This window comes from Podarcis liolepis (genome assembly GCF_965112155.1).
Source record: "Podarcis liolepis genome assembly, chromosome: 10".
NCBI lineage: Eukaryota > Metazoa > Chordata > Lepidosauria > Squamata > Lacertidae > Podarcis > Podarcis liolepis.
In genome coordinates, this window is record NC_139562.1 from 49,362,886 (window position 1) to 49,387,402 (window position 24,517).

Sequence of the window (24,517 nt, forward strand, 5' to 3'; positions counted from 1 at the left end):
GCCTATGAAAAGTTCATGGTTCTCCTTGTGAAAAATATTCTCTGTCCTTACCCTAGCATGTGTGGAATGATAACCTGAGCTTTCTGTGAATTATAGGCTTTCTAGAACTCTTTCCCCTGCTCAGCTGCCAAAATGAAACTTAATGACTAAACTCCAGCAGAAAGCAATTTGAAAAATGATTCACAGAGAGAAATATTCAGATTATATTTTAGTAGCCTAGATGAATGATGACTCGAAAGTGTGGAGCACGTCACCCGAGGAAGGCGTGGTGAACATTACACTGAGGAACTGTGGGATAATTTGACCCATCCTACACTGTCTATCGTTTGCAGAAAATACTGTTTCTTTCTAATCAGTGTAATACAATAAGATGTGAGTTCTACCACTTTGTTCAGCATCAACTGCAGAAAATGGTGGAGCTGATTTTTAATTTTTACAGCCATTTGCGTCAAAAGAGTGGCCCTCTAAGTTCTTAAAAACAGTTTGTTTGTTTGTTTGTTTGTTTGTTTGTTTGTTTCTCTTCCCCTTTAATGAAAAGAATGAACATCACCAAGCAAACTGTCCAAATTTGTTCTGCTGTGTTTTCTTAATTATACCTGGAGAGGCTGGAATGATTGTTTCCTTGATCCAGACCATCTCACTAGGACAAAATGCAACATCTGTAAGCTCAGGTCGTATGTTCTCAGGAGGAGCTCTACTCAGAGGCCACAAAGTTGAAAAACAGGGTTCCGGGTTGTGTCAAAAGTAGGTCACTATCCTGCTCAAATGACCAAGCAATCTGTTGTGGGTGGGGTCAGCTTCAGCATGTATTTGGGCGCAACTGGGACCCACATCTTTTAGCCCCATTCTGTTTCTTGCTTATAGCCTCACCTCCAGAAATGGCTATATTTGATGAAGAAAATGTTCAAATGGACTATTCCCCAAATATCAGAAGCTTTCCTTACAACAGTGGTTTTTAACCAGTGTGCCATGGCACCCTGGGGTGCCTTGAATGGTGGTCATGGGAGCTGTAGGCAACACTGGCCTCTGTCCCTCTTCCTTCCCTCCCTCCTCTGGTGTCCTCTTGCATCTCTGCCTCCCAAAGGCTTGCACAGCTGTTTGTTGCAGCAGCCCTGGCTATAAGCTCCCCAGGCAAATGGTGCCTCTAGGGCAGGCCAGGGGGCGCTTCCCAGCCCCCTGTGGGGCAGTGTGAGGGAACACTTTTCTTTGGGGCAGGGGGCAGCTCAGAGACCAGGGGCAGCAGCAGTGGCTGCCCGGAGGACTCCCAAGGAGAGGGAAGAGGAGAAGAGGCTGAGGGAACACTCCACAAGGAAGGGTGTTTGAAAAAGGGTGAGAGGCTACCAGCTCTGCAGGCAAGGGCTGACATAACTGGACTCCTGATTCCCACAAGGCTGCTGCAGAAAGAATGTAGTTGGTCAAGAGAGCCATGGACTCAAAAAGGTTGAAAATCTGTCCCTTGCAGGCATAATAGGGACAGAGATTCCAAAGAAGATGACTAAACTGTTTATGCACATGACAACAGCAGCTAGAATATTATATACACAGAAATGGAAAGCGCAGGTCTCAGCGAAGGAAGAGTGGCTTTTGGAAAGTAATGGGCTACACAGAAATTGCAAAGATGGCAGCGAAATTAAGAGATCAAAATGAACTTTTTATAGGAGAATAGAGGCCTTTTGTGGACTGTTTTAAAAAATACTGCAGTGGTACCTTGGATTACATACGCTTCAGGTTACAGACACTTCAGGTTACAGACTCCGCTAACCCAGAAATAGTACCTTGGGTTAAGAACTTTGTTTCAGGATGAGAACAGAAATTGTGCTCCGACGGTGCGGCAGCAGTGGGAGGCCCCATTAGCTAAAGTGGTGCTTCAGGTTAATAACAGTTTCAGGATGAGAATGGACCTCCGGAACGAATTAAGTTCTTAACCCGAGGTACCATTGTATAGTCAAATGAAACAGTGGAAATCCTTTCCTTTGCAATACTCCAAAACCTGCCAAAAAACTTACTAGGTTTTTATTGCTAATTTTCTGAAAGTTTTAATAAAACACAGTTAATTAAAGAGCTTTTCACATTCAAATATATTTCATGATATATTAATGGCAGCAGCTGACATTGCCTTCTGGGTCACAGCCTGCAAGAAAGATCTTAGTCCAATGAGCTCCGATAGGAATGCCTTGTAAAAGTTCCACTCCCACTTGCCAATAACCCTCTCTAATGAACTGATTGCACAGATGTCCCATTATGCTTAATGTGCTTCCAAAACTAGTTTAATTTAAACTCTGGATTATGGCCTCTTTTCTACAGCCAGTATAGTGTAAACCTGTTGGCTACAGACAAGATATTAGAGTATCTTCTCCAATGGGAGAGAGATGTGTTGGAATGTAAAGTGCTGTCTAAAATGTACAAGATATTTCTGGAATGGGGGACAAAGGATGAGCAGGTAAAATCTTCAATGATACACTGGGCAATAGATATTGGTTATAATATAGATATGGAAGCGTGGGAATGATTGTGGAATACAGATATAAAATTTACAGCATGCTATGGTTTAAGAGAAAGCTATGTGAAAATGTTATGTAGATGGTATCTAACACCAAGTAAACTGGGGGAAAATGTATAAATCAAAATCGAATAAGTGTAGGGAATGCAAAGAGAAAGAAGGTACTTTAATCATATGTGTTGGTCTTGTTGTAAGGTTAAATATTGCTGGGAATAATATATGATGAATTGAAAAAGATGTTTAAAATAACATTTGTAAACAAAAAAACCCAGAAGCTTTTCTTCTGGGATTTATAGGGGTAGAACTACCTAAACAATATAGAAATTTATTCATGTATGCGACTACAGTGGTGATAATGTTATTTGCACCAAAATGGAAAGAAGTCCCAACGAAAGAAGAATGGATACAAAAACTTATGGACTTTTGTCCTTAAGGACCCATAAAGGGAATGAGGAAGTCCATGGGAATTTATGGAATTCTGTTTTTGTTTTGGTTGTTTGATAACTGTTTCTAAATTTCAAAATCTGAAAATTAAATAAATTTTATAAAACAAAAACCTATGGACTGTGCAGAAATGGTGAAACTTACTGCAAAAATAAGAAATCAAGATAACAAACTTTTTTTATAAAATAATGGAAATGGTTTATTGAATATTTACAAACAAATTGTAAACAGATAAGGACATTAGCAGGATTATTGCAATAACCTGCAGTTTCATAAGAGTATATGAATAAAAGAATAAGTTAATTTAGAATATGCAGGAAAACAATAAAAATAAATTTAAGGAACCTCAGAAAGAGAAGGAAGGAAGTCGAGTTTTGAAATGTTAAAATGGCTGTAAAACTATTGAAATGTATATAAGTGAAAATAAAAAATACTTTTTAAAGATATTAGAGTTTGTTTGTCGTTTTGGGCATATCAGTCGCAAAATGGATGGGATTCATTGTATTCTCAAAAACGACAAACAGAAACATTAAGAAACTGGAGGCTGGATTTAGAATTTGTGTGATTAGTTTTGAGGTCTTTTTTTGTCTTTTCTGAACTTTGGAGAAAATAGAATTGCCTGGAATATTATTGCTATCATCATCATCATCATGGGTGGGCAGGTCCATATAATACCAGAAGGTCCCTCATGGGATATAATGCTTTACAATATTAAACTCAAAACACCCTTTTTAGAAACGATCAGCGGGTGTTGGGGGGGGGTGTTTACGGGCTTCTGTTGGGGCCAAGATTTGGTATTGGTGAAGCAATTTTTTTGCTGCTTTTGTGGTTATGTTTTTGTATATATTGTTGCTGGAATTTATTGTGAATTGTAAGGGGAGTGTTACATTTTACTGAATATTCCTTAAAGATGTGCTTTCATTAACTTATTGGTTAGGTAAAGATAAAGGGACCCCTGACCATTAGGTCCAGTTGTGACCGACTCTGGGGTTGCAGTGCTCATCTTGCTTTACTGGCCGAGGGAGCCGGTATACAGCTTCCGGGTCATGTGGCCAGCATGACTAAGCCACTTCTGGCGAACCAGAGCAGCGCACGGAAACGCCGTTTACCTTCCCGCCGGAGCAGTACCTATTTATCTAATTGCACTTTGATGTGCTTTCGAACTGCTAGGTTGGCAGGAGCAGGGACCGAGCAACGGGAGCTCACCCCATCGCGGGGATTTGAACCGCCGACCTTCTGATCGGCAAGTCCTAGGCTCTGTGGTTTAACCCACAGCGCCACCCACGTCCCTTAACTTATTGGTTATTTTGTTATATTTTATAAAGTACATTTATGTATTTTTTCATGTTGGGAGCCACTCTTAGCACCAAATGGTGATCTTACGACAACAGAATGTTCCCTGCAAGAAACAAAAGTCTAGGTTATCAAGAGTTTGACCGCACCTGAGAAAGGTGGGTCACTTTTCAGTGAAACAACTGAATTCAGTGAGGAAACCCTCTCTAGATGCAAAGGCTCCAACTGGTCAAGGACTGCAGAACACAGAGACCTGCTGCGCCAGCAAATTTTGAGTTTCAGCTTCTGCTGCAGGGGACCTAACCATCATCAATCATCATTGGGACAGAGCTATGAAGGCAAAACAGCCTTTACAAAATTGGACCCAGGAGTTTAAATCATATTGGCGAGCTTCCTCCCCCATCTTTTTTCTCAGGGACAGACCCTTCAGAGTTGGACTCTCAGCCCTTTATCATGACATGCAAGGTACAGGTTTTAATATAACAACACAAGGATCATTATTTTGTACATAGGGTGTGTTTAGGACCTCGGTGCAAGCAGAGCATAAATGCTTTTACCCATTGTAGACACAAGAGAAGGAATCGTTTGAAGCCATTTACAAGAAAGAAACGAATGAAACCACTGGCAATAACAGAACGTTAAATCTACTCCGGGATTGCTAGCGTTTGGGTTTTGCTTTAATAGGAGCCTGAAACTGAGTTTTCAACCACACTTGGCTTTGCTTTACTGTTTACTTTAGATAAATTGCCTTTGCTTCCCCGTGCCACTATCAGTCAGTCGTGCATGTCATTACTGGAGCAGAAACTGTCATTCTGCTAATGGTATCACTAAAATAACACATTAGGATGATATTGTTTTCATATGGGGGATATCCATACATCTCCCACAAGTAATTACATTACCAGCAATCCTCTTAAACTATTGGTTTTGCTCAGATGCTTTGCCAGTAGTACTAAGTCTAATTATTGGAAAATCCCATTACTCGAGGTGTATGAATCAACAACAAAGGAACCATCTGAACTAACAGGGGTGCCTGAAAGTGTTATTTCCAAGTGGCGAAGATCCCTAATGGTTGGGAGTCTTGTGGGTTTGAGCCATGGACAGGAAAGGGTTGTAAGGTAGGGAGAACAATAAGTGATTTCTAATAAAGGAAAAAGTCTGTGGGCGAGTTCCCTTAGTAACATTTGGAACTATTATCTGATATCAGTGACGTGCTGGAGCCACAGTGTTCTAAACCAAAAATCTATTTCAAGTATCTTTAACATCTGAAATGAAAGGTGCAGAAAAGGAACTGCTGACCTTCAGAATAATAGCTGACCCTATTATATTGCTCTGCAAAGAATGGCAATTATCTGGAAATATTATCACTAAAGTTCTGAAGAACTCGTTTCATTTCCGAGGTCTTTTTCTATTGGAGCCTCTGAACTGGATGCTGGTACGAATGCTACTTTGTGAATCATAAATGCAGCGCTCTGGAAATCATATGCAGTTCTATGCTGATGGCCCAGGACATCAAGCAGAACGAAGGCTGCTTTGCCTTACCACTGACAGCAGTACCAAAGGTTATTTCTGAATCTTCTGGTGGAGAATCCACAGTGTGTCTGAGCATGTTTATGAGCTGCATGCAGGCCAATCCATTAATCCAAAGAAGCTTAACCCAGAAAACACACATTGACGGTAGGTCATCCAGAAATGAGAGAGGGTGCTGCCTGATAGACCAGATAGATGGACTATTTGATCACCTCAACAGTATCATTTTCAGGCTCTCAGGCAAAGGTTTTTACTATCACTGGTTAACATAGGAAGCTGACTTATACTGAATCAGTACATTACACCGTCGAGTCCTGTATTGTCTATATTGATCGGCAGTGATTCTCCAGGGCATCAGGCAAAAAGTCCTTTCCAGACCTACCTGAAGATGATGGGGATTGAACAAGGGACCTTGTTCATGTATAAAAATGTGCTCTACCCTACTGAGTTTTTAGGACCAATCCTAGTTCGGGACTGTGGCATTGCCTTTGCTGGATGAGCTCACAGTCTTCTGGAAGGATAAGACACATGACCCACATGAGATATGGCTCCCCAAAAAGTGTGCTTTTGGGTGCCATGTCCTTAAAAAGTGCAGCCTGAAATCATGTGAGATCACAGCAGCCATTTGGGCTGCTGTCCTCTCACAGGAAAAAACAGGATCTCCCTTTTTTCACATGGCAGTTCATGGGTACGCGGTTTGCCACTGTTAGGAGTAGGACGGGGAACTAGATGAGCCCTTTTTCTGATCCAGCAGGGTTCTTCTTGTCTTCTTATGCCTGAACTGATTTATGAAATTCATCCAATTTTGTGTACCGGCTGTTGTTTTTTGCAGTCATTCCAAAACAAAGTCAAATCAGAAGGCCCCAATTATTCTAGGGATTTCCCCTCCTTCTCCTTCAGTTTGACTCCGTTATCTAACACATCAGTTGCATAAACTAATGTGAGACAAACAAACTGATGGCATTCATTCAGGCGGCTCTTCAACTCCAAGCAGGTATTATTTTGACTCTGCTTAATTCACTTCTTACTTGAAAGGGGGAGGATGGGATGTGACCACCTTGTGATATGTTTCTTCTCTATCATTCCATACACCTGAAAGCTATCACTTGAGTGGTTCTATTCCATGCACCAAACCCATCAAAAAAGGATCAGTAAAGTGGGATATTATTGTTACTTGTTGATGCTGATTTTGTTGCATTCTTGTTTTGTGGCATTGTGATTTTTTTCACCAAAAGGGCAAGATTCAATTTTTTAAAATAAATTTTAAATAAATCAATGAATAGCTAACCATATAAATAAATTTCTGATCCATGTTACATAAGCACAATTGCTAAAAAACCAACAGCATAGGACATGATCCAGTCAATGCCTATATATGTACAACACTTGCACTGCTCTCCTTACAGATGAGAGATAAGAATATGGTATGGGGGTGTTTGAGAAAGGGAAGGGGGGATTAACCAACTCTGAGTTTAAATGTTTCATCAATTGATGAATAGCCTCCTTTACTTTACAGTGGTACCTTGGGTTAATTCGTTCCGGAGGTCCGTTCTTAACCTGAAACTGTACTTAACCTGAAGCACCACTTTAGCTAATGGGGCCTCCTGCTGCTGCCACACCGCTGGAGCACAATTTCTGTTCTCATCCTGAAGCAAAGTTCTTAAGCCGAGGTACTATTTCTGGGTTAGCGGAGTCTGTAACCTGAAGCCTATGTAACCCAAGGTACCACTGTACTTCCTTTATTTGAAATGTAAGTCTTCCTCCTTCTTGCAGCTGTATTCAAGTGTATTCAGCAACAACTCATTGGTGCAATAATTGCTAAAAACATTGACAAAAACATGAAGACCAACAACAATGAAATATTCAAGACATTAGTAGCAGAACCCTTGGATGACAAGAGAGTCAATGGTGTGCGAAAGGAAGATAAGGATCTTGCAGAGAAGCTTTACCAATTTCTGGATCTATTTCTGTTTCCTGAAATAATGATGTAGAAAAAATAACTGCAGCTTTGTGAGTCAGTCAGAATTTGTACACATATACTGTATGTGATGTAGCTGGCACAGATCTCCAAAATGTTTTTGGATCATCCAGTAGTTGCATGGGGGCGGGGGAAGGAATGGTGAATAAATTAAAACCCAAAATAAAAGCCTCAGGCTGATGTGTTTGAACTTCACTGCAAACATTATTCATACATATTTAATTGTTTCATTGAGACTTTGACGGTTCTGGAGAAGTTCCAGGCATTATTTCCATTCCATTAGTAAGCCTGCAGCCTGCATACTCCTTAACCCAAAATGATTGATTCCATAAACGTCTTACCACTTACTGACCTGAACACTAATTGAAGTTGTGTATAGATTAAAACAAAGTGTATGGTTTTGTTTTTTCTGAAGCCAGCCAAAATATGTTGTAATCTCTGGAATGCTGTGTGGCAGATGACAAAAGTGGAATTTCTATAGTATCTCAAACACACACACACACACACACACACACACACACACACACACACTTCCTGTCTATGAAGAAAGCTTTTCAAGAAATAACTGCTAAAACTAAAATGATGGGTTGCAAAGGAATAACCCACTCACATTCCTTCCATAATCAGAAGTTGAAAGAGAAAGGCATAGCTCACCCTTCTTTGAAACATTAATATCACGTTACATATTCTTTCATCTGCACTTGGATCTTCTCAATTACTTTGTTTTGGAAAATGGTATGCATTCTTCACCTCAAAATGAAACTAAATAATTGGAGATAAGTTTATCATCTAGGATTCATTCAAACAAACATTCAAAACACTATTTACTAAGGTTCTGTTTAAACAGAGTGCACAAAATGTATAAATTATTTTAGCACTAAGCTAAAAGAAATCCCTTAGAAAAAGAATTCTGAGAAGAAAGAGAGTGATGCCAACTCCGTTTCAACCTTGGTTGGACTCCAGTCTCACAAACTGACTTTACTTGACTAACTAAAATGAATGCAGTAGAAGAATAACAGAAAATGCGAACAAAACAACACACAAGCCAGAAGCGCATAGCATTGTGGGGTGGTGGTGCAGATCTCCTGGCAGCTGCGACTGCTGCTCACACTGGCGGGGAGAATGGGAAGGGTGAGGAAGTGGGAAGGTCAATGCAGTGAAAACATACCAGCAAAGTACAATCCAGCGAAGGCATTTGTCCCTACCACCTTATCCCTCTACCTCCTACTAAGCAGCAAGACTCAGCTGTTAGGAGGTCATGTAAGCATTGTTAGGATATTTCTGTTCCACCTTAAAAGGGAGCAGGCTGTGAGTCACAGAGTCTGCGTATTTCCTGTTTTCACAGGATGTTTCTGTTGTGTCTTTGCTTTCGTTTCTCTCTGTGTGTCGGAGACACTGACGCAGGCAGTCATGTCTTTCTTTGTTCTGATCAACGCTGAATAAAGCTTGTAAATAATGCTCTCCTGAGTGCAACTTTTGGCTGTGCATTATCTGCTGATAAAGAGTGTGCATCGGCTCTAGAATGTTCTGGAGCTCATGTCGCTAATTGCTGATACTGCGTGTCTACGGGAGGTCGATGGATCGTCTGGCAGCCGGCTTGGGGGCCATGATGGACTTTATCTCCCTGGCAGTATCCCAACAAGCATTGCTGCCACAACATGCTGTACACTACTAATATAACCGCCATCAGCACAGAGGATTTTGCTTCCCAGAAAAATGTATACAAAGCTGTAACTTGGAAGAGATTTTGGAGGAAGCTGTTCCAACATGTGGGCACCACCACTGGCAAGGTCCTGATCCACATATTAACAAATTACACCCAATCTCAGACAGAAAAATAAATATATGCTGAAGATATTGCTAAACTAAAATACGTAGTGGTTTTATGTTATTATATCAACATAAATTACTCTTGTTTTTGCAACCCAGCTTTGGTCCATTTGGTGAAGAACCATTTTGCTATAAGTAAAGTAAAGGTAAAGGGACCCCTGACCATTAGGTCCAGTCGTTGCTGACTCTGGGGTTGCGGCGCTCATCTCGCTTTACTGGCCGAGGGAGCCAGCATTTGTCCGCAGACAGTGGACAGTCATGTGGCCAGCATGACTAAGCCGCTTCTGGCGAACCAGAGCAGCGCACAGAAAAGCCGTTTACCTTCCCGCCGGAGCAGTACCTATTTATCTACTTGCACTTTGACGTGCTTTCGAACTGCTAGGTTGGCAGGAGCAGGGACCGAGCAACGGGAGCTCACCCCGTCGTGGGAATTCGAACCACCAACCTTCTGATCAGCAAGTCCTAGGATAGAAATGATAAATAAAAAAGCACACACTTTTGATTCCTTTAACAGCTTTTGCAACTAAGCTGACTTATGCAAGGTTACTTCTTTCTATAATATCTATTTGATACGACTGCATGTCAATCTGTGGCAGCTGATCAATGGGCATTTGGCAGTCAGATGACAAATGTCTAAAAACTCTACAGAGATCTGGTTGTGAGAAGCTGGTAAGGTGATTCAGATTCAGCTTTCAGCATGCCCTGACTAGTTCTGTAAAGTTACTTTCTGCTGCCAACTTCTCTTTTTAGAGGATTTCAGGTGCCCTATAAAAATCTGAGTCATGCTGCTGGTTATTTTTAGGGATGAATGGATTCCCTTCATTTCGTAACTGTTCTGAGGTTCTATCATTCCTTTGATTCTCTTCTAGAAGAATTCCAGTCAGAGATCAGGACTTCAAAACATCCATTCTTAAATTCAGTCCGTGGACGGTGCCTGATAGGGTCACATGTCAGCCCCACTTCCTCCACCCTTGACCCTGCCTGTGTTGAGTAGGAAGATTCGAAGGAGAGAGGGTTGTAAATGCACACAGTTGAGGATTTTTACAGGCACCCCCGTGATTAGGAACCCAGTTCCAACCATGGGGAGAACTGTGTGTTCAGATATGATTAAACCTCACTTCGGAATATTCAACACAACATGGGAAGTGACAGAGGCAGAATGGACAGCCCACATCATCTCCACAATAGAATTCAAGGATTCCTGAGTAGGCTAGTATTGTTGGTTGCTTGTTTGTTGTTTTTAAAGGAAACTTCAAAATTCCATAAAAATACAATATACCATATTTTTTGCTCTATAAGACTCACTTTTTCCCTCCTAAAAAGTAAGGGGAAATGTGTGTGCATCTTATGGAGCAAATGCAGGCTGCGCAGCTATCCCAGAAGCCAGAACAGCAAGAGGGATTGCTGCTTTCGCTGCGCAGCGATCCCTCTTGTTGTTCTGGCTTCTGAGATTCAGAATATTTTTTTCTTGTTTTCCTCCTCCAAAAACTAGGTGCATCTTATGGTCTGGTGCATCTTATTGAGTGAAAAATATGGTATATATTATGCTTCCTAGAAAAAAAATAGATGCTAGGTGTAGTTTGCACAGCAGGCTGGAAGAGAGGGGAAACCATTTTTCTCCCTTCAAACTCATGCTGTGCCATAGGAGCCAACTTCTAGGGGCTGAGCCCCACCCTCCAAGTTGATGGGCAGGGCAGGGATTACCTGGGGTCCCTCAATATTTTATTCAAATTGGCACCCCTGTGCTGTGCTAAGCATCCACTGCTGATGGGAGAGAAAGGGGGTGTAAGAAGGGTACAGGGTTGCATACATGGCAAAGGATATTAACTTCACATATCCACTCACGGCAGCTGAACTTGTGGTGGCTAGCCAGAAAAGAGATTGTTGTAGATATGGCTCAGTGAAAATGCTGATCCAGGGCGAGAAAGCAGGGGTGGGGGGAGGAATCATATTCAATGCCATAAATCAGTACGAAAAACTTGTGGTATTGTAATACTATTATACCAAGGTGCATCCGCACTTGGAACACTTTGTACGGTTCTGGGCAGCATATCCCAAGAAGGGTGTGCAGAGCTGAAGAGGGAGCAGCCCTTCTCAAGTGGCTGAAGCACCTTCACTTAGGAAAGGCTACAATGATTGGGGCTTTTCTTTTCTTTTCTTTTTTTAAAAAAGCAACTAATGGGGGTCATAAGTACCATGGTATCTCGGGTTATAGACGCTTCAGGTTACAGATTCCGCTAACCCAGAAATAGTACCTCGGGTTAAGAACTTTGCTTCAGGATGAGAACAGAAATCGTGCTCCAGCAGTGCGGCAGCAGCAGGAGACCCCCATTAGCAAAAGTGGTGCTTCAGGTTAAGAACAGTTTCAGGTTAAGAACAGACCTCCTGAACAAATTAAGTACTTAATCTGAGGTACCACTGTAAAAGGTAATGGTAAAGAACCCCTGGACTGGTTAAGTCCAGTCAAAGGAGACTATGGGGTTGCTGCTCTCATCTCGCTTTCAGGCCGAGGGAGCCGGCGTTTGTCCACAGACAGCTTTCCGGCTCATGTGGCTAGCATGAATAAACCGCTTCTGGTGCCATGGAATACCAGAGCACATGGAAACACCATTTACCTTCCTACCACAGTGGTACCTATTTATGTACTTGCACTGGCATGCTTTCGAACTGCTAGGTTGGCAGGAGCTGGGACAGAACAACGGGAGCTCCTTCTGTCACGGGGATTTGAACCGCCGACCTTCCAATCAGCAAGCCCAAGAGGCTCGGTGGTTTAGACTACAGTGCCACCTGCATCCTATAATGAGGGTCATAGTAGAGGTTTGTTACACCATGTAAACTGCAGACAAAATGGATGGAAAGGAGAGAGGTTTTCTCCCTCTTACACTTGCCAATCCTGAATCCAGTTGGGATGAGGTTCAGATCAGACAAAAAGAAGCTCTTTTTCTTTTCTTTTTTTACACAGAGAGTAATTAAAGTACAGCATTTGCTACCATAAGGCTGTGATGGCCACTAGTGACTTAAAAGGCGAGTGTGGCTTTCAATAGCTGCTCACCATGAGGGCGATGTATTACCGCCAGGATCAGAGGCAACCACCTTTGAATGTCAGTTGCTGGAGGGCAACAACAGGAGACAAGCATTCTCCTCACATTCTGCTTGTGGGCTTTCCAGAGGCTTGGCTACTGCAGGGCACAAGGTGGCGTATCAGAAGGACCTTTGGCATAACCCCACAGCCTCTTCTTCGGAAAGAAGCAGCTGCTTCTCTCCATGCCTCCAGCAACCTTCCCTTGCCCTCAGGCTTCACCATGGACAAAGTAGAATTCCTGTCAAATAATCAAGGGTTGTCTCCTCTTGCCAGCTTTATGATCAACTGTTCTAAGCCTCAGACATCTAGCTTACGATGTCCCTAGGAGTATATATAGGATCATATTTTTCTGCACTTTATTGCACCAATACATTATAACCATGCTTCATTTTTCCACAAAAGTGATTATAAAGCTGCCATGTATATTCCCTTTTTTGTTGGCTGGATCTCTCTACCTATAATTATTATGTGGCTGGATTTGTTCTTCCCATGATTTCTAATGAATTCTGCTCAATGATGAATGAATAAACGCCAGTGTATCCCATCCTTGCATGGACAGGCGGAGTCCCCCAAACCCTGGGCAGCCCCCGTGTGGAATAATGACTCAAGACAATGTGCTATGGGATTAAAATTGGCCACAACTTTATTATGTTTCAGATGTGGGTAGACCTTGGCTCAGGCATTGGACGTTTATCCCTCCCAGTCCCCCGCCAGGGATCTGAGGAACATCAGGGTTATCCAGTGGGGGGGGGGTAAGGGCTGGCTCTGGAGAACATATGTTCAAGCATAGAGAGCCCGCCCCCGTTATGCCACTATCGCACGGGAGAGCAATGACGACCTCTAGGCGTATGGCCAACGCCTCCCCTCAAACAAGCCCTTTAACGGGGAACCCTAGTATCGCCGCCGCAAAGAGGCGGGTGTGTGGGTCACCGCTGCATGCCCCCCCCCATCAGGGAAGATAGACTAAAGGATTCCGCCCAAGGCCTGATACCGTCAAAGTTGTGACGTTTGCTACGGGAATGGCAAACCTGCCAATGCAGGGGAATTCCTTTCCGGCCCTTTAACAGCGACCCTGACATAGCAGCGTCTGCGTACCTGTGAAGAAAAGGTTAATCTGCAAAAGAAGTCTTAACTGAGGGGGGTAGGGTGGGAGAAGCTCTGGAGCCAACTGACAATTCCCAGGTAAGATCCTCCCTCTATTGTGTGGGCAAGTAGTCCCTCCCCCTACCTGGCCTGATCACCTTGGCAACGCTTCCCCAGGCGGGATTGGGCAACTGACTGAGGTAGGCGGAGACCTCCAGGTATCCCACCTGGGAGGGAGGCGAAGCCAAGCCTGTGCTAATGTTGCCGCATAGGGTCCAGGGGCTGTGCGCGACCATGCAAAGGACACCCCCCATTTAAAGTGGGGAGTGGTCATTCTGTGTCTTCTTCTGTATGTCGTCTTTAGACAGAAATATATTCTACTGCTTGTCATCGTTCTACCAGATTTTCCTGTTATAAATATTCTCTTCCAATATCAAGCTCATTTTCCTTGGCTTTGAGATTTCTAGAACTACATATGAGTACCTCTATATTTTGTCTCCCTTTAGATGTCATTTTTGGATGTGATTTTGCTGTGTTACCTTGACTGATTGAATCTCCCCTGTCTCTGGGCTCCTCCAGGCGCCCTGCTTATTGCACATCGATTCTGATTTGCTTGCACAAAGTTTATGAGGAGGCTAGACTATGTCCAGTTTGCAATGAGCATTCATTATTATGCAGTGAGGTTATACAGCAGTGAGCATTCATGCTGATTTGCTTGTGCAGTGGTTAGACATATTCCAGTTAATCATTCACTCTCCCCACACTTTTCTATGCATTTCCCTGTCACTTTCCTAACCTCAGAAAGCCAGCTTTTTAAAAACACTGGATTTATTGTGCCAGAGCAACAGAGCGTTTTTAATCCACTTTAACTGTGCAAACCTAGATTTCTGGTGTGCTCTGGATCCCCCACCCTCGAAATACTGATAGTCTGGAGATGACCTGTATGTACAGCTGCTTCCTACCAATTCTTGCCCACTAAGGAATGCTGGCTGCAGCAGCACCATCTGCCTTGGTGTAGGAATACCATCGTCTGGAGCAAAGGGATTAGACTGGTAGAGGAAGAAGCTGTAGATATCTGCCAACAGTCAGATGGCTTGCCTGGAACAAGAATTCCTCCAGAGCCAGGTCAGAGGAGCAGTGTCCTTTTAGAACTATGAAAAATAAATCTCCAAGAAAACACAAACCCAAAACCAACCCATGAAATATTGCAATGATTTTTAAGCCAGAAATTATATCGTAGCAGTTCCAAGAGTTTCTCTCTCTCTCTCTCTCTCTCTCTCTCTCTCTCTCTCTCTCTCTCTTTCTTTCTTTCTTTCTTTCTTTCTTTCCTCAATCAGAGAAAAATGTTTGTTTCACACACAGTTGTCTTAAGGAAAGAAAGGAATCACTTGTGATGTATAGCATTTGTTTTGACTCAAGGGCACAAGACGGGAATTGGCTTCTGATGATATCAAGCCCGCATAGTTTAAAGACAATCTGGAAAGCTATATATGCTTGTATTGAGCTCCGGTGACAGTACAGCATTCATGGGTCACTGAGAGAGTAGTAAGGCAGAGATTCTCTGCAACTCCACTGACTACTCTGATAACTTTGCGTGTTGAGTCCCACAATGCCACCCACCAAAAAATTCACACTTCACACATCAATTTTTGTTTAGGTTTTTGGCATAATTTTGGCCACAACTTTATTCAATTACAAAAAATGTGAGTGGTTGCTTAGGCATTGGTTATGACTATCTGTCCTTGCCCTCATGGACAGAGCTGGCCTTCCGGACACCGGCGGAAGCCAGCGTGGGAAACAAGTATTGGGTGAGAAATGAAGCTGGGAATCAGTCCCTCACTTCTCACCCTCATGTTCCGGTGGGGCTTGCACGGCCGCAGGTCCGACTCCGGGGACAAGGACAAATTGTATGGCAAGCCCCTGGATTCCTTTAACAGAATTCCCTTTCCGCATCATTTGGAGGGGTAGGCACTTACCCCTCCAAGCACCAATTTAACCAATGCCTAACCGCCAACCTTACAAGTTGTGACGATTTGCTACGCAGTAGGCAAAAACCAAATGGCACCAGCCAATCAGCCAGATGGCAAAATTCCTACCAGGCCCCCGCTCCAAGGCGGACGACCCCATGACAGGCATAGCAAGGTCAAGCGAGCAAGAAAACCACCCTAATAAAAGGGAGGGAGGGTGGATGGTCCAATGCAAAACGGCCAAGAGAACTCACCAGCGTCTGGCCCCTATACTTAAAGCCTCTGACCCCTCCTCCAAAATTGGTAACAGTCAAAAATCCCCAGCAACCCAATTTAACCCTTAAAGGCTTGGGTTCCTCGCCAAATCTGCTTAGTCACGTCAGGGTGGCTTGTTCCCCCAACCGCAACACGTGCTCTCTGTTAGGGAGAACACGCTTTATAGACCAGAATTTAGCAGCCATGCTAGTCCAACGGAACAAGAACAGGGCAAAATTACTAGGTGCAAGAATTAATTAGTAGGTGCAATAAAGGTATTGCAGTATGTACTACTTTAAATCAGATCAGATTTAGCCATCCAGAAGTCTGCAAAACAAAGAAGAAATTGTGTCATCAAGATCTTGTGCAGTGTCAAGAAATTGAAATTTCTCCTTAGTAAGCACAACAATAACATGATGACAGTAACCACTGGTGCCAGCTCCCACAAGAAACCAGAATTCGCATCGAGGGCCTTGTGAGGCCTTGGACGCAAGCTCTGAGGCCCTATGAGGCCTCAGAAGTGCATTGGAGGCCACCCAGGCACAACTGTGGCCCTCACAATGTAACATGATGTCATGATGAGGGATGTTGTGCACCCATAGTCTGGGGCCCAAGTCGGCACCTCTGATGATAATCATGGCAGTAATAGTAGCATGAGGAGGATTTCTTAACTGCCCTTCACCATATTTCAAATAAATAAAATGTTTCAGATTACCTTGGAACTCAAACCCCCTTTCCCCAGGTCATGAGGCATTCTTTGCCTCACACAGGATGCCGTGTTGGGGGAACACCATCACTATGTCAAGGGACACAACAGCAGGCCTTGTTCCTTCCATGCTAGCAAGCCTGCTGGCCACGCCATCCCAATCATACATGTAGCATCCATGCAAAGAGATGTTAGCATTGTTACAAAAGTTGGGCACCACCCCAGTCTTTGCTAAGCTGTGGCAAGATCCCAGGAGGGTTCCCGCCACTCACTCAGGGTCTGTATTGCTTTGAGAATCAAGACCCGCTGAATGACATAGCTTTAAGAAATATGCTTCATTCACATATTTACACCTGACTTTGGATGGAGGGAGTCCAGATCTTACAGCATGGCCAACTCAAGAGGGGTGTTGTTTCCCGCAGCCGTGCAGCCCTGAAGGTCCAAGGCATCTCAACGGAAGTGTTGCTGAAACTAAGCTGTGTGCACAGCCTTTCTTCACTGGTCTCTCACTCTGAATCCCTATCAAGCAGATTGAGAGGGTGAGCTCCTCCTCTGGGCATGTATGTTGCATTGCTCAGCTATGTGCAGGACTCTCCTTGAGCAGGGTGTCAGAGGTGGAAAAGATCCAGCAGGAGCTTCTCCCTCCTTCTCCTGACACACACACACACACACACACACACACACACACACACACACACTGATTGCTCAAGTCTCCTGCTTCTACCATCTACCTTCTGTTGACCGCTCCTCAGTGTCCCTGGCTCAAAGGTGTTATCTTCGGAGCGTTCCCTGAGGGACTCTTGGGAGGCAGGCTGCCACCCAGCCAGTTTGAGCCCTCACTGGAGAACTCTTGGGCTGGTGGCTCCCAGCTCTTCTCCTCCTCCAACCAGGCCTTGACATCTATCCTGTACTAACTGCCAGTCATCAAACCGCTCATGAAAATCTCTTGAGATCTGGAGGTGATGGTCAGTATAGTCACTCGCATTCAAGAGGCCCTTGGCACCCACAGAAGCTCCCTCCGGGCTAATCCATTAACCTAGTATCAAAAACGTCTCAGTAAAAAAAGTGCCGTTTATCAAAGGCATCTCTCATTCTATTTATTTCAGATGCGCTGAGAATTCAAATGAGTAGCTCAGTTCAATCCACCTAAGGGCAAAGCAATCCTACCAAGCAACAGAAAAACAAACACACATCAAAAAAAACCTTGTTTCTTAAAAGCCAGGAAAAGAGGCGGACTCTGGAGGTCAACCAATTAGAATTATTTCAAGGAGAAAGTTTAATCAAAAGGAAGGAGGGGAAAGCTTTAGTAATATTCTCCACCTCAGCCACATGTATTCGGCTAAGCTAATGCGGCTCAAGCAACTAATGCAATTTAAATGTACGCCAGATCCATTTTAATGCAGTCTTCGGGCAACCCCTCTTCCCTGACTGCCTTTGTCGTTAATGCAATCAAATTTATGTTACGTTGTGGCAGGGGAAAGTGGATGCTGATAGGAAGTAGGAATACTCAAAAATATTTTTCTGTCTTCAGATGTGGGGTTTGTCTTTTGAAAGCACCCCCCCTTCCATCTTTCCCTCACTCCCTTCTAAAAGTCAGGTGTCACTCTGCAGAAACACATGGGGATTTGCCCATTAGCAATGAGAAAGGCTTACACTTGTGTCGCGGGAAGCACTGCCGTAAATTAGAGTCAAGGTTCATCACAAGGCAAGCTAATCCAATTCCAAAGGAGAGGGCTGTGAATGCGCCATAGCACAAAAGGATGAGAGGCACTTACCAGGCTACTGACAACACCATTATTTTAAAGGCTCTTTAAGCTAGGCCTTTGAGTGCATTCGTCGGTACAATAAATAGATTGTATAATCTTGAGCATAAAGACGCGGTATGAGCAAGGTAGCTCAAATCCATGGATGTGAAAGGTTTGCATCATATTTGTTGTTCTAATAATTTTTGGGCATCCATTCAAAGATGTCTTTGTGTGATGGGGTTTTAAAGCAAAATGGGGGTGGGAGAGGACAAAGAGAATAAAAAGGAGGTGCATTAGACAGCAAAGAGACCTATGCAGCAGCTGCTGTTAACATTTTGTGATTTACTGATATTTTAATCTATCTGAAGTTCTACCTATTGCTTTTCCTGTTGGAGGTAGACAACATGTAATTATGGAAAGCCAAAATCTGAGCACCTTGTTCTTATTATTTCATCTCATGTACAAAGTAAAACTGGATGACTCAATATTGCTAAGCTATCAGCTCATTCTTCTACGGCAAAAGAAAGCTATATTGATTTTTTTCAATAAAACATCTTAGGTTATCTTTTGTAGCATGATATGGGTTACCTGAGCAGAAATGAGCCAGTTAAAGTAGACATAGATGCAAAGTGTATGTCCTCTACTCCTAAGGATTTTGCAAAATTCTTACACAGGTATGCTTCTTATTCTTATACTTAATTTTATTAGTATTAATTTTGTTATTAATTTATTAACTGCCTTTCACCAGCAGGTCCCAAGGTTGGCTACAGCAGTGTAGAAATCCAGAATTAAAAACAGTTTAAATATATCACAGGAATGGGGTGGGACTTGAAAACACACATCTAGGGTGCCAAAGGTCAGGTAAAAGAGGTACACCTTTAGCGGTTGCTGAAAGTTGTACAGTCATACCTTAGTTCTCAAACAGAATGTGTTCTGGGAGTCTGTTCAACTTCCAGAACCATTCGAAAACCAAGGCACGGCTTCTGATTGGCTGCAGGAGCATCCTGCAGCCAATCGGAACCCGGGAAGGACGTCCAGCTGCCAAAAATCATTCCAAAACTGGAACACTCACTTCCAGTTTTCGATTGTTCGGGAGCTGAAACGTACAAGTTCTAAGACGTTCAGCAACCAAGGTATAACTGTATAGGGAAAGCAGCAGATGCAGCTGTGTGAAGAGGGCATTCCACAGCTTAGGGGCTACCACCAGTGGCAGACTTTCATGCTCCAGGACTCGGAGGTGGAGAGCAGGTGGGGGCGTGGCTGGTGGTGGTGTCCTGGGGGCACCCAGCGCGGGAGGGCAGCCACGATGGCACCCCACCGGGATCGTGGTGCTGTCGGCGGTGTGCTCCCCGCGCCCCCTCTTCCTCCGCCAGTGGCTGCCACAGGAAAGGCCCTCTCCTGGGCCATCCCCACTAGCATTCTGAACTTCTCAAGATGGAGCTACAAAGAAGGGACCCTTTGCTGATTTTAACACCCAGTGGGGACTGTAAGAAAGGAGATATTCTTTCAGATATTTGGGGTCAAGTTATTTAGGGCTTTAAACACTAGCATGAGCACCTTAAACTGAGCCTAGAAATTAACTGGCAGCCAATGCAGCTGTTTTAGAATAGGCATTATACAAGTTATAAAGGCAACCACAGCCAGTTTCCAAGCTCAGTTCAGAGGAGAGATATGGTCATTTGAGATGCTAAGTGTTGAAGCAAGATATTGCCTATGACAATCATTCTGCCAGGATAATCCCAAATGTTATAGCAAATTGTCCATCATCAATCTGGGATCTTGCTGGGATGTGTGCAATTCATCTAATTTCATTTTATATCCCTTCCCATTCAACATATGGAGTTGCTTAATTAAGCATACTTTTTAAAATGTTTTAGATTCCAAAGTTTGATTTCCATTTTTTTAGAGCTAAAGCTATCTCAAAAGAAATCTTCTCCTTTACACTGTGTGCAAAACGGTGCTTTTAAATAAGAGGTTGTACAGTGAGGCATGTTGAACAAAAGTTGCAGAAATATAAAATATGTAAACTATGTGATCGTCTAAACTCAGCCAGATGGGCGGGGTATAAATAATAAATTATATTATTATTATTATTATTATTATTATTATTATTATTATTATTATTTATTAGCTAACATTGATGAATGGTTTGGAATAAGCCATATTCATTTCCCCTTCTTTGAGAAATATGCAACACTAGCTGAAGTACATTAAATTTGCCAAAATGGAGGTTGGAAGCAAATTGCTGCTAAAAGCATATGGAGGATGTAAATTTGGAACAACGTGTTCTGCAAATTTGCACCTTAAAGAATCGCTACCTTAATGATTCTTCACAACTAGCTTTTTCAAATTAATGCTTTAGTCAAGCAGCTTGGGCCATTCTAAGATGGGGGTGGGAAATATTTCATTTGTGCCCATCAACTGAGAGGTGGCCCTGGGAGATATCACAGGGTGAGAGGCTGTGAGAAGAGAGGGGTGAGCCCAGGTCAGAAATGGAAGGACACACCTTCCTCTGTAGAGGATGGAATTTAAGATATAGTGATGAAAGAGGATCTTTTAGTTTCTTTCTTTTCTTCATTTCCTGTAGATTAGTTTGTTTCATTTAATGCATTGTGAAAACTTCAATAAATTTCTCAAAGGCATTTGAATACGTGGTCATAGCCAGTGGGTTTAATCTTCACCAATGGGAGGGGTGGTTCTGTCTAATTTATGGTTCATTCCCAGTTTGGAAATATTTCCCATTACTGCAGACCCATTTAAATCAATGGGCTTAAGAAAGCCAGGGTGGTATAATGGGTGCAGTGCTAGAATAGGACCTGGGAATCTAAAGTTCAAATCCTCAGTCCAGTGAACCTGAAGGGAACCTGAAGGAGAGTCTCCACTCCCATCATTCTGCCCGGACACTGGGGTCCAGCTCCGAGGGCCTTCTGGTGGTTCCCTCACTGCAAAAAGTGAAGTTACAGGGAACCAGGCAGAGGGCCTTCTTGGTAGCGGTGCTCACCCTGTGGAACACCCTCCCACCAGATGTCAAAGAGAAAAACAACGACCAGACTTTTAAAAGACATCTGAAGGCAGCCCTGTTTAGGGAAGCTTTTAATATCTGAAGGACTATTGTATTTTAATATTTTGTTGGAAGCCGCCCAGAGTGGCTGAGGAAACCCAGCCAGATGGGCAGGGTAGAAATAAATTATTATTATTATTATTATTATTATTATTATTATTATTATTATTATTATTATCCCTGCTTAGTTGTAAAACTCTCTGGGTGACCTTGGGCCAATTGTCATCTCTCAGTGTTGTTGTGAGGGTAAAATGGGATGTAGAAGTGAGCATACCACCCGGAGCTTCTTGGTGGAACGTTGAGACATGAATATAATAACTAATAAATAACGTTACAGTGGTACCTCAGGTTAAGTACTTAATTCTGGAGGTCCGTACTTAACCTGAAACTGTTCTTAACCTGAAGCATCACTTTAGCTAATGGGAGCTCCTGCTGCTGTCGCGCCGCCAGAGCACGATTTCTGTTCTCATCCTGAAGCAAAGTTCTTAACCTGAAGCACTATTTCTGGGTTAGCGGAGGCTGTAACCTGAAGCGTATGTAACCTGAGGTACCACTGTACTTCTGTTCAGTTATTTAGTCATTTTAGTGAGTCTATGCCAAGTATATCTAACATTAGGCATCACCCAATGAGTTTTTATCCCAGTATAAGAGCTAAATAGCTTACCAAGATGTTTGTTTTCATCAACACTGCTTTGTAAATGGTCACTGTAGCTATTTTATATATGGTTAAACTATAATATAATTGTCACAGTCTGTATTTTTTGCATTTCCTGCTTATATTTCCCCCTCTACAACCATGTGTCTTTAAGGGGTCACAATACTTGGTTATAATTTTTAACGTTACTTATTTGCCCATCTTTCTTTTTCACTCTGCTTATTAAGAAGGCTGTTATTGAATGCCTGGCATGTATCCCATAAATAATGTCTTTATTTAATGAGTGGTGTTGCCTAAGGCAATTTTATTTCTTTGCCCACAGCAAGAAATGAAGGCACTTATGTCACCCTTTATATTTTAAAAATCCCCATTAGATCAGCTTATTTTTGAAGATGAAATGATGTCTTGCTTACACTTAATCCAATTTAACATTCAAGACATTTGTGGCAAATTATTTCAAGGTAAAAATAGCTTAAGAAAAATTTATATCATGGTAAAACACAGCAGAACATTTATTGATTTGATTCGGATAAGAAAAGACACGCTGGATCAGACCAAGGATCTATCTCAGCTTTCCTCAACCTGATACCCTCCAGATGTTTTGCGCTACAACCCTTGGAAGTGGTTCAGAATTATATATTTACATGGTATATTCTGTAAAAGCACAACCATTTGTAATAATTGAACTGTGGTTATTTCCTACCAGAATAAAATGATCCTGATGTTCCCCCTTTTCCAGAAAGCTCTGGCAGACTTTCCCCAGTCTGGATAAGGCTTGTCCTGAAGCATCATATCTGTGACCTGGAGTGAAGAAAGAGACAAAGAGACTAGTTCAAGCTGAGGTAGTTTAGTTACAGTCATACACACAGAGAGCGGGGGGGGGGGGGGCGGAGAGGGAGAGGGAGAGGGAGAAAGTTTGTACAGTGGTACCTCAGGTTACATACGCTTCAGGTTACAGCCTCCGCTAACCCAGAAATAGTGCTTCAGGTTAAGAACTTTGCTTCAGGATGAGAACAGAAATCGTGCTCCAGTGGCGTGGCAGCAGCAGGAGCTCCCATTAGATAAAGTGGTGCTTCAGATTAAGAACAGTTTCAGGTTAAGTACAGACCTCTGGAACGAATTAAGTACTTAACCTGAGGTACCACTGTAATGTATTGCAGTGATTTCAAATGATACATCAAAAATGCCCCAAGCCAGGGGACAAAGTTGCACATGCAGTTAAGCAGGCCAATGCTATGTGTGTTCACTCATAGATAAGTCCCAGAGAGGGAAATGGGGCTTACTCGTGAATGAGGGCCTGCCCATATCTCAGCTTAATGTGTGCTGTGAACCCCTTGTTTCTCCTTTAATCCCTCCTTGTCCATGCACCATTCTCCTCCAACCTGCTGACATCCCACACTTCCTTTAAAAAATATTTTTATTGGTTTTCAATATTGTTCCAATAACAGCCTCATTATAACAATTCCAGTTAATTTTATCCAATTAATACAATTATGAAAACCAATTATTAATATACCAAATGAAACAATTTAGTTAAAGTGGCCTCCTCACATGCTAGATTTGATGGCTCCCTCTTTGTTTTTCTTTTTCTTTTCTGCGTTCCAAAATCTTAATAATTTCAATTACATTCCCTTCGAGATAATAATACTTTGTATAATGGCTACAATCTTATGGTTTCAATTCATGTTGATATATTAAGTAATTTACAAAGTTTTAAGTAAGACACTTAGTCTGTAATCTTTGTTCTTTCCTGTGTGTGATAATTTTTTTCTCCATGTTGTTGTCCCAACCATATATGTTGTTGTGTCTTTCATTCTTCCAACTGTTAATATTTCCCATCATGACTCGGGGGAAGTGGTTGTGTCACAGTTTTCCAAAAACCTCTGTGTCACTTCGTTCCGTGATTGAAGAGCTTGTTAGAGACCCCTCTGTTCCAACAAATAAACTGTCCTCACCATTTTTTTCCCAACCTAGGAAGAACGGTCTGATTCCAAACTGCCAATGATTAATAGGAAAACCTCTGACCTTGCAGCTGGCAGATACTTTTCCTCCTTTCAGCTAAAAATTTATAATCAGTTATCTTTCCAGTTAGATTACATTCCAAATTGTCTGTCTCCTTCACATTCCTTTGAAAATAACGGAGAGTGGGGGTGGTTTTGTTCTATATTCCAAAATCTATATGAAGCCGCTGGGAGAGATCATCAGGGGGTTTGGGCTGGATGTTCATCAGTATGCAGATGATACCCAGCTCTACCTCTCTTTCAAATCAGAACCAGTGAAGGCGGTGAAGGTCCTGTGTGAGTGCCTGGAGGCAATTGGAGGATGGATGGCAGCTGACAGATTGAGGTTGAATCCTGACAAAACAGAAGTACTGTTTTGGGGGGGACA

The 24,517-nt window shown here is 42.7% G+C and overlaps 1 protein-coding gene across 3 annotated transcripts in view; it reads right to left on the reverse strand.

The window, feature by feature from the left end:
- TMEM117 (transmembrane protein 117) overlaps positions 1 to 24,517 on the reverse strand; it is a 226,963-nt gene that overhangs the window by 64,988 nt on the left and 137,458 nt on the right. For all 3 annotated transcript variants that reach the window (XM_083463616.1, XM_083463617.1, XM_083463618.1), the window contains exon 5: positions 22,833 to 22,930. In XM_083463616.1, the coding sequence (XP_083319742.1) occupies positions 22,833 to 22,930 (98 nt within the window). The remainder of the gene's footprint in view (positions 1 to 22,832; positions 22,931 to 24,517) is intronic.